Genomic DNA, 11,193 nt, shown 5'->3' with positions numbered 1-11,193 from the left:
CTGATCTTAGTAACTTACTAAGTTGGTTTTGTTAGATCTGACAACCAAATATTTAAACTCTACTGTGGGCCGTGAGTCATATTCACACCAAGCATTGGTCTAGAAAGCTCTCTCATCATCAATATAGCTCTATTTTCCTAAGCACATGTGTGTGTGTGTGTGTGTTCTGTTCACATACGGCTCCAGTGAGGAATGTGACAAGGTGTTTAGAGGAGTGTCTAACTTACGGTAAAGGGTGTGAGGCAATGCTACGCAGCTCCTCCCAGAGGTACAGGGGTCTATTAGAAGACAGTCATTCAGTGAGGTCCAGTTCAAACGCCACACCACTGAAAATGCAAACACAATTATGAGGTTTTAAAAGCTATTTTTATACCTCTGGAGAAATGTTGGATAAGTGAGTGTTTAAGAGTGTTTAAACAGTGACCTGAATTTCAGTTAATATCGTTACACATTCTAGTTAATATAGCTGGTGCAAGTGTCACATCAAATTAACTCAACACTGAGAGGGCTTTTCAGTGGAGATATCCTTTTAATGAACACTAATGCAAATGTGATTTTAAGTGGGTTGTAAAAAAAAAAAAAAAAAAAAAAAAAAGATAATACGAAAAAGAAAAGGAAAATACTCTTTCCATGTGCATGCCCAGAAGAATGGTACATGTTATTTTGTTATTATGGGATACAGCATTTCATATAAAATTAATAATAATATGAAATGAAATTAAGACCATAATTACCTGCCCTTTACATATATGCACATAACAATGGTACATATGAATTACTGGTATTAATTAAGGAATACAGGATTCTTTTCTGGGATGATAATGAACAATGAGCTAAAACGAGGGTGTACTTTATTTTGGTGGTGAGTGTGTGTGTGTATACAGTATGTGTGTGTCTTTGTGTCTCATACATATCAGCAGATCCAGGTGGTGATGAAAGTGATCTGCACCTGCACTGCTCAAACCCCTCTGAATAGATAAACCTCATCAGAAAACCTGGAACACAAATACTCTCTCTCTCCCTCTCGAATGGGCTCACACACCCACAGATATCCCAATGCACATAAACACAAGCACATTCATACAGAAAAACATAAATAATGCCCCTGTGAGCAATTGATTAGTACAAATAACACACTACCTTTCACTAAATATAGCAGAGGCACTTCATCAGTCTGCATGAGTACATTTTAGTGAAAAATGACCATTTTAGATCTGAGATGAATCTTGAAGTTCTGCTGTTGTATACACACTACACAGTGAGTGATGTTTTCCCCACCTAACTTCAGCTCACAGACTGATGTTAGGTTTACCATAGACCTGACAAGTACATTCAGCAAAAGAAAATGTTGGAGGGAAAAGTCTAACTTTAATATCAATTCCAAACAAATACAGTTTTAATCTGCAATCAAAGAGATCGCTAAAATGTAATACTTGTATATAATATATATAATATATATCATACAAAGAGTAGACTGATGACACAAAGAGACTGTGAAGCATGAAACCAGCCTGCTTCCATTGCCAGTATCTTAAGGTTTTTATTTTGATATAAAGAAACATATTGACAATGATGTTGTCCCATTTTAAAATGTGACAGCTCCTGTATACAAACAAAAGTTTGACTGACCGATGTATTCGTTTAGACCAACGGCAGATGGTCCGTCTCGCCTCAGCTCCCTCACATATGCTGACCTGATGTAAGAGCCAGATTGGCAGCACCTGGAACAGGTTCAGCTCTATATAGCGTTCTTGGTGTCACTCATCCATGAGCATGAAAGAAAGAACGCTTCGACTGTCAGTGTGGTATGTCTATATAGACTCTTCTCAAACCCTGGTGCAATATTTTCATCTGAGTCTTTCTTCGTCCACGAGCAGGGGGTCAGTAAAGTCAGTAACAGTTTAGACTCAAAGCTGTTTTTATGTTCTATTGCAGTAGGCCAGCACTTTTCATGTCATATTGAAAGGTCTTGAGAAAATGTCAGGTTGGCAAAAAAAACATTCACCACAACGTACATGCTTTTAGGAGTTACAAATATTTTAAGGAGGGATAGTGTAAATGGCAAAATTACAAAAACGTTAATAATAACAACAATAACAATAAAATTAACAATTATGCGCTGTTCAGGCTCATTTTAGACCCCAAATTAAGGTTGAACATTTTTTTTTACCTTTGTCTAAATGAATTTGTCAACACTTGCTACCTCTTAAAAAAAACAACAACCCTGGATTGACATCAAAATAAGGGCCAGCAGACTGAAGGACAACTTCATCCACCAGGCTGTCAGGGAGCTGAACTCCTTTTCTCCCCTCTTCTGCCCCAGGCACCACTGAACTTTGAACCCCCCTCCTCCCAGATCCCACATCCCCAGCCCCCCCCCCCCCCACTAATATATGATGTCATGCACCAGTCACTTTGTGCAGCATTGGTCTGCTCACTATCTCATTCAGCATGGAACTGACTTCATTCCACAACCTCATCAGTCAAATAAAATAACTCCTCTTGAGCCCTTTGTCACTTTAATCAGACTAAATAAGCTTTTTTTTGCACCAAAAATCTTTTATCTGCACTGTTGTTCACTTCATTGATTTGCACTCTATCTGCCATGTGCCTTGCGCTGCTTTATTTAACTTTATTTTTACATTTTATTATATGTCTTTTTTACATTCCCTTATTGTATAGTTGTATCTACATTTTATATTTGTATATCTGTATGCACCGGGGGTCTGAGAGTAACGCAATTTAGATTTTCTGTATGTATGTACTGTACATGTGGAAAAATTGACAATAAAGCAGACTTGACTTGACAAATAAATTTCTAACCTTTAAATAATGTGTTTGTTTTTCTGGATCTATCAATCTATACCTATATTTCTACTCATCCATCCATCCATCCTTTAATTTAACTGCCTACACATCTCTTGAAATGCTTCCAAAATGAACCTTACAGTCTAATGCTAAATGCTTAGCACATTCGTGGGCATTTTCACTTTTTTTATAGAAAAACAGATGGTTGGGCTTTCAGGAAAGTGGGACAGGCCAAATATAGACAGCAGCAGTAAATCTTCGTCAACAACACGCTTCTGAAGCGCTATAGAGAATCTCACAGTTTGAAATAGAGTTTATAAATAACCACAATACTGCCAATAGAGCCTTATAGGAGACAAGAAATAGTCTTCAACACCCTCAGAGCTGACTGAAAACAGTATGCTAGATCAGAGAATCCACTCTAACAACTCGCTCACACATGGCATTGCATCAAGTATAAACTGTAAAACAAATCACACAGAACATTACCAAAAGATTTAGGAAGCAGAGACTGCTGCAATGGGAATCTTTTTTTAATTTCATATAATTTACAAGGCAACGACCCCCAGCAGGCCATGAAGAACAAGTACCAAATACTCTCAATGCACATTCAGGAACATGTCAAGAAAACAAATTACAACACAACACATGATACAGAAATTCTCTTGAGGGGCAACTGATTTTAAAATGCTTATAATAATATGCTGGAATATACAGAAACTAACCAAAGATCTTTATAAATTCAAAAATGTTATTTAATTATCTTAGTTTTGTTTGTTTTTATTTTGTGTCATTTGTGTGGAACTGAGAGAGGAGACCAGTCTGAGTCATGTTGGGTGACCAATAAAACTGGTTCCATACTTCTGTTACGATACTCAAAAGACTAATATTATATGTTACACCCTTTTCCTACAGCTACTTTTCAGTCCCATTCACCATATTCAGGCTAAATTTACATTTTGAACTTTGCTAATGCATTCGCAAGAGCAGCTTTTCTGCTAGGCCCAGCACGTAAGGAGGTGATGCTTCTCTTCAATTAAACTACAAGAATCATTCAGTTTCTATGCCAAACTATAAATGGAAATTCACAATAAACATTACAAATGAACCCGAAGGCAACGAACACTCACTGTAATTGCTTTCCCATTATTTTAATAGAGCTAGAGGGGTGAATCACAGTAAAACATGTACAGGTCATATCTTACCATTTTTGTTGTTGCTTTGAAATTATAATTTGCATAGGCAGCAAGAATCCCTATTTGTGTACCATTAAGATTATTTGCATTGTGACATTATTTTAAGGACATTATTTCCCCCAAATTCTCAGGATTGCAATATATCCAGATTTTTTTTTTTTCTTTTTTTTTTTTTTTGCATTTTGATATAATGTTCGCAACCCATTTTACTTTTGTATTGTATTTACTGCACAGGTAAACAATTCTACGTAGCAATGCAAAAATTCATAATGGCTGCTTGCATATTGGATGCTTAATTTTCTTTCCACAAAATATAATAGTTTATTGTTCCTCTTGGCTTTGCGGTGAAATAATGACCCTGTCAGTCTTTGTGAGATTCACCCCAAGAGAAACTTCAGACATTTTCTTAAGGGCCAAGAATAATCAGCTAGAAAAGAATGAGATAAGTCAAACATAACATGGTATATGTGAACCACTTCAAATAGACTGCATTACAAATAGAAAGGACAGGGATTGGTCATTGTGTCACAAAAGATAACATCTTAAATTAGACAATTTAGATTCTTTACAGAAAACATGGCTTGGAAACTTCTCAGTACATATACTGGATTTATATTATTTACATACAATACAGTCCTCCATATAGACTCCACTGTTAAAGGCCAGGAAGTCACCTGGATCCACTTGCATTAATGTCATGCACTATTTATCAGGCCCTTCACATCCCTGTTACCTTCACGGAATGTCAGTCATTATTACGATATGTAGTTAAAGGGGTATTTACCTCTCGTCATAGACAGACTGAACATCACTGCTCACATTCTGAGTGTGTGTATTGGAGTGTATGGTTGTGTGTACCTCCTTAATAAACCTCCGACACAGGTAGCAGAACAATCAGGATGTCCAAGCCCCCCTAACGCATCTGTCATTTGCCCATCAGCCTCTGAAAATCATAAACAAGTGGCATCCACATGTACAATGCTGCATACCGTGCCAGGAAAGGTCCATGTAAACGCTGTGTCTGAACATGCTGTCCTTATTGGCAGTATACAGATTTTCTGCTGATGGGACATCTCAATATGTTGAGGCAGGTTTGGAAACCTGAGTGTATTCAGGCAAGACCCAAATCCTGATGATGCATTTGGATGGATCTGAAAAAGCCAGCACTTCATCTATGGGTGGGTTCAGAGAAAGTGTAAGGGCAAAAACCTGATCTTCAACCTCAGTGTACTCATGCTTGATCATTTCAACATGTTTGCTGCTGTCCTTTCACCACAATAAGTTCTTTAGTATGGTTCTTCTGAGATGATTACACATCTCTGATCAGACTCCACATTCACAGACACACAAATAAACACACACAGGCATATTTTTTTCCTTAAATCCAGGCACAATGTTCAGAGGCATCAATCCGAACATCAATCTAACACCGGTCATCCTCATCAGTGTCACTGAGAAGCTCGCAGCCTGACGTCCCCGACGTGGCTTGCGCTAGTCGTTTACGGAAATGTCCGTTAGGCACCTGCCAGGTGTGACGTAGTTGTGGAGCGGAGCTGATGGTGTTTGAGCGTCCCAGGCTGGTTGCTATGGCAGTCTCAAACGTGAGAGTCTCCTGTACACTACTTGAGTCCGGACTGTTAACGTCCTCCTGCAGGGGCAGGTATGGCTCCGAGATGTAGCGGTGAGGGGTGGAGTGGGCCATGGCGGTGCCTGGCCCAGTCCCGGCTGGTTCCTCCCCTTCTTCTGTGGGCTGGGCCAGTGATTGTACCTCCCCCTGTGTGGGATTAGCGCGGCACACTAATGGAGAGTAGGAGATGTGGGGCCGAGGCCGAGAAGGTGTCTGTGGGAGTTGACGGCGCCCTCGAGGCGTCCCTGAATCAGAAGTGGAGGGAACTGGGCTGCCTGAACTATTTCCCTATAGGGATAAGAAGAGATGGGGTAAATGCTTATGGGTAAATAAAGTGAGAGAGATAGAGAGAAAGTAATGAGATGATGGAGGGAAGAAATAAAGGCGTAATTATGTACATTACTGTTCAAAAGTTTGGTGTCTCTAAGATTTTGTAAAGTTGTGGACAGAAGTTTTTTATGCTCACCAAGACTACATTTATTTGATCACAATTAACAATAAAATATGATTACAATTTAAAATAACTTATTTTAAAATGTGATTTATTTCTTTCATGACGAAGCTGAATTTTCAGCAGCCATTTCTCTAGTCTTCAGTGTCACATGACCCATCTAAAATCATTTTATTTAGCTGATATGGTGCTCAAGGAACAAATAGAAAATAAGTTGTGCTGCTTAATATTTTTTTGTGGAAATCATGATGCTTTTCAGGATTCTTTTAAAAATAGAAACTTCAAAAGTTATGCATTTATTTGAAATATAAGTCTTCTGTAAAATTTTAACATATTTTTACTGTCACTTTTGAACAATTTAATTAATCCTTGTTGAATACAATTATTCATTTCCATCCCTAAACTTTTGAATGATACTGTAAATCAGTGGGATATTTTGACCATTTAAATCCAATAACTTAAAATTAGCACCATGATTTTATGACAATACCCGTTTGTTCAGATTAGAAACCCTTAGCATTTCCTTTCCAGCAAACAGTAAGTATTCTGCCAGGTCAGAGGGTGTGCACATGTGTTCGTCTCCTCACCTGTCTGAGGGTCGCGTGCTTCCTGCCCTCACTGGGCGATCGAGAGTGGCGTCTCTCCTGGGATTGACTCCTTTCCTCTGAGTTGCAACGAGACACATCTGGAGACAGCAGGTGTCTTCGCTCTTTAGACCGTCCTCTCTCTTTGTCCACTGGCTCCCGCAGGTTTGACCTGACAGCTGCACATGCACAAGCACAAGCATAGGCACATTAAGACAAGTGCAGACACAAAAATAAACATAAATGTGGCCATAGCCTGGGCATCTTCATAAAGCACATGTCCGATATCAATCCTGGTCCTGGGGACCTAGCAGTTTGCACATTTTGTATGTCCCTCTTATCTGATACACTCAATTTATTGAACTTTCAACTGATGAGCTGATTTGAATCAGGTGCCTTAAATAAGGGAGAGACCCCCAAGACCAGGATTGAATAAGGTTTATTATTGACTCTGTACCAAAGTACCAGTGCTTTTGACGTCCCTACTGCAAACTGACCTCTGAAGCTTCTTTGCCTGGGTCTTTCCAGACGGTCTGGGCTCACCCTCTCCAGCGAGAACTCTTCCTGCCAGTCACCATTCACACACTGATCACCGATCGTGGAGAAGGAGCGCTTCATCAGTTTGCTCTCTGAAGACACCTGCAGCACATTCACAAAATACAAAAACACACAGAGAACAAACAAAACACACACACAAATCCCAAGAGCACACATGCATCAACAAACAGAACACACAAACAGAGACAGAAATGAAACAAATTCATGTTATGCTGTAAGGTTTACACATTGTCTCTTTAAAACCGGACATAGTGACATTACACTAAACAATGTAAATGAAATGAGTTTCTACATAAAAAAGTTTCTGAACTGAGCTCTAACAAAGACAATCACCACCTCCTTACATTCCCTGCAGGAAAAAAAACTGGTAGGTCAAGCTGGTTAAGATGGTATGTTTCTGGTAGACTGCTGGTCCCTACTAAATTAAACAAGGTGGTCCACCAGTTTTAAACAGGTTAACATTGGGCACACCATTTAAAACATTTTAGCCCAATTAAATCATTTACAATATTAAAAATGATTTTATACACTAATAATATATATTATATTTATATAAAAGATCAAAACTAAGTCAAATATATTTGAAGAGTTCAGATGCAAAAACCTCTAAATGCCATCTGAAATTTTCATCTAAAATTAGGATTTTTATCAAGCTCCTATGCTTAGGTTGAGTCATTTTCCTTTAATGGCAATGTGCAGGTCCTTTTCCAGGCTATTAAAGTGAAATAACTGAACATAAATATAGGAGCCTGAAAAAATTCCTAATTTTAGATGAAAATTTCAGATGGCATTTAGAGGTTTTTGCATCTGAACTCTTCATTTATATAATATATTTTCAGAATTCATATTTTAAACACTATGATTTCATATTAATATTCTCAGAGGTTTTGCTATATAAACATGTTACCAAACCAAATCAGATGGTTTTAGTTTGAATTTCCAGCAGGGTTACACATTACATTCCCACCAAATCACAAACTACACCTTTCTATTCACCGCTTCCTTTCTCTCTTTGGGATCAACTGCAAAGCTAACGCTAACCACAGAGCAGATTTAGACATAGTTGCTAGTCATGGCTAGGCTATGCGAACACAGGTAGTACCTGTGGCTCTATCGCCAGGCGAGGCATGGAAGAGGCTCGGATAGAGACGCCTCTCCCCGGCACTTGCAGAGGATCAGCCTGCATGCTAGTGGGGCACTGCGCACTGCTAAATTCTTTGTGCTCTGGCACCTACGCAGTTAGAAGGAGAAAAAACGGGGAGGAGGGAAAGACATTCAGTCCACAACACTAAGCAGCTCTAAAGTCCCACTCACACCAAGAGCGATAACAATAGCTATAACGATAACTATATTTGCAATCACTGCAGCATTTGTTTTTTCAAGCGTACACACTCCAGTTTTAAGATTAACATACAACAATGTAAGTGACCTACTGTTGCTTTACGTTTCACAAAAACACCAAAGGAGAAACCGATATTCTACATGAGATAAAAATGAAAGAGTTGTGCGTTTGTAGACAAATTTTATTTATACTTCTGTATGCGTCAGTATCAGTTTTTGCTGTTGCACTTACACGGCTTTAACCAGAAGATGTCTTCAGCATGCCTAGTTTTGAGCATATTAATAAATTCATTAACAATGAATTTAACTAATGCAGTCAGTGTAGCGGAATAAAAACAACACAGTCTTTTTCAATGCAACTCCAAAGGAGGCAAGACTATTATCTTGTCGAAACTAGTGCTGTATACATGAGGTATTTTTGTGTTTTCAAGTTTGCTCTGTAGAACTCCTGTGCAATGTCTTCTGCTATTTTAATACGCAAACCCTAAATTCAAATGAAGTATGTCAGTGTTTTACTGTTCATCAGCTGTAAAAACTGTTCTGAAATTGATCCCAACAGTACTGTTTTTCTATATCGTTATAGTTGTGGTGTGAACTTTGCTATTCTCCTAAATTTAGAATGATTTTTAGAACTTGTTTATCATTGCCGTTCTTGGTGTGAACAGGCCTCAAATATCATTGCACCAAGTGTGTCATTGTTAGGCGTGGACATAGAATAAAAATGCAAGGTTATGTACTAAAGTCAAAATAACCTGACTAATCGTATACGCCTTTTTAGCAGCAAGTATTTATTTAAAGATAAGAAAAGATAAGCTTATATCCAGAAATATCATAGAGGAAAAGTAAAGCGGCAAGAGGAAAGCACCATAAGCACAACAGAGAGCCAATATGTATAAGCAACTCAAAGGGGGTGTAGAAAGTTCCAAAGCAGAAGCCGAACATATTGTGCATACACACAAGCACTCTTTCACAAAATAGTTCCAAACATAAACCAACGTAAAATCCCATAAGACATCTAGAGTTATATCACAGTTCATGGCAGAGAGGCAAAGAAAAAGCTACCAGGAGGGGTAGAAAATAAGAGTACAGATAAAAGCAGAGAAAGACATCTAAGCTTGTGTATAACTGTTCACTGGTTATATAAGTGCTAGAAGTTATCTGGACCTGGCAGTCTAACCTTGAGAAACCACATCAATATACCCTTCCAAACTTAGAAAAAACAGCTCTCTAAAATCTCTCCCTTTACAAAGCCAGAAGGCAAATAATAAAGGGATGATAATAAAGCTGCAAATGTGAAAAGAGAATGAGTTAGGAAAAGTAGAAGCATCAAGCAGGATTGTGAATCAGGGAGGAGATGTCCATGCAGATAACTTTCTGATAGATTAAATATCACATATCTCAAAATTAAGACTCTGAAAATGTTGTTTCACTTTTCTATTCCTAAAACTTTTACAAATTGATCAGTGTCTGGCTGTGAGGTATTCAGACCCTGTTACAATTTGTTTCAGTTTTCCAAACTGAATTATTCATAAATTGCTAGGAAATTGACTGAGAATGAGCCTGGATTCACATACAGTTTGAGAATTTTAAATAGATTGTGAATTTGAATGGTGTTTTAGAAACGAGTTATCAGGTATTTCATGCACATGTATAAAATAATGAATAAAACACATCATGCAAGACATGTCAAGGTGAGATGTATTTCTTTGTGTATTTAGTTTCTCCTACCATACTCTGAAGGTGATACTGGTGTTGGTATTCATCCCTGTCTTCCATGCTGTCTTGGGCCAAGGGCTGCATGAAGAGATCTTGAGGAGAGATGGGACTCAGTGCCACAAACCCACCTCTACTCCTGAGGAAACAACAGAGAAACTTGTCAATTATGCTCATATTGGCTTGCACCACAAATAGGTTGCAAACTGTGGGTCCAAACATTGTTTTTGGCGATCAGAAATACGATTTAATCACAATTCATTTCAAATGTTTGCAACATTCTGATATAATATAATTTAAAACATCAAGACCTGAAGCTGACCCAAGCTAGGGCAGGCCTACATTTTCATTTTAAGTAGGGGGATATGAACATTTGATGCAAAAAAAAAATTATATATTTTTTTTTATATAGCATACCATGTAATCCATAAGGAAATTGTATATTATGTAAAACTATATATAACATTTTAATCTTTATCAAAAAAACTGTGATAGAGAATTGTGTCAATAATGTTTTAAAATACTGCACTCTTTAGTGTATACACAGTGTATATACAGGAGCAGACCAGGGTTATAATTAACCCTGACCCTATAAGCTAAAACTAAAACCATGACAAAACATTTTCACAACTTATAATTTACATTAACTGAAATATATTTCAGCTAGTTGCCAAAGCAACATTTCTCATTTGAATTGAATTTAAGATAGCACTACATACTAAAACAACAAACTAAATTAAACTAAACTATTAAAGAACTTTAAATTATAGAACTATATATTAACATATAAAATAAAATAAAAAACTAATAAAAATGACAAAAGCAGAACAAAAAAACTACTTAACTAATATAAAATCTAATTCAAAATCTTAAAAACTATGTTAGTGTATCAATGATACTAAAATAAGACTCAGA

At 37.5% G+C, this 11,193-nt stretch overlaps 1 protein-coding gene across 7 annotated transcripts in view; it reads right to left on the bottom strand.

The window, feature by feature from the left end:
* Positions 1 to 3,325: 3,325 nt before the first annotated feature.
* The window catches only part of LOC127962971 (voltage-dependent R-type calcium channel subunit alpha-1E-like), a 60,983-nt gene continuing 53,115 nt past the window's right edge, over positions 3,326 to 11,193 (bottom strand). For 6 of the 7 annotated variants that reach the window (XM_052562597.1, XM_052562596.1, XM_052562599.1 and 3 more), the window contains exons 41-45: positions 10,294 to 10,417; positions 8,327 to 8,455; positions 7,164 to 7,305; positions 6,670 to 6,845; positions 3,326 to 5,919 (exon numbers count right to left, since the gene is read on the bottom strand). In XM_052562597.1, the coding sequence (XP_052418557.1) occupies positions 5,428 to 5,919; positions 6,670 to 6,845; positions 7,164 to 7,305; positions 8,327 to 8,455; positions 10,294 to 10,417 (1,063 nt within the window). In that variant the 3' untranslated portion in view covers positions 3,326 to 5,427. The remainder of the gene's footprint in view (positions 5,920 to 6,669; positions 6,846 to 7,163; positions 7,306 to 8,326; positions 8,456 to 10,293; positions 10,418 to 11,193) is intronic. The other variant, XM_052562601.1, reaches the window with a different exon arrangement.

Source organism: Carassius gibelio, chromosome B8 (genome assembly GCF_023724105.1).
Source record: "Carassius gibelio isolate Cgi1373 ecotype wild population from Czech Republic chromosome B8, carGib1.2-hapl.c, whole genome shotgun sequence".
Classification (NCBI taxonomy): domain Eukaryota; kingdom Metazoa; phylum Chordata; class Actinopteri; order Cypriniformes; family Cyprinidae; genus Carassius; species Carassius gibelio.
The sequence above is the reverse complement of the archived record's forward strand: the minus strand, read 5'-3'. Positions and strand labels throughout refer to the sequence as shown.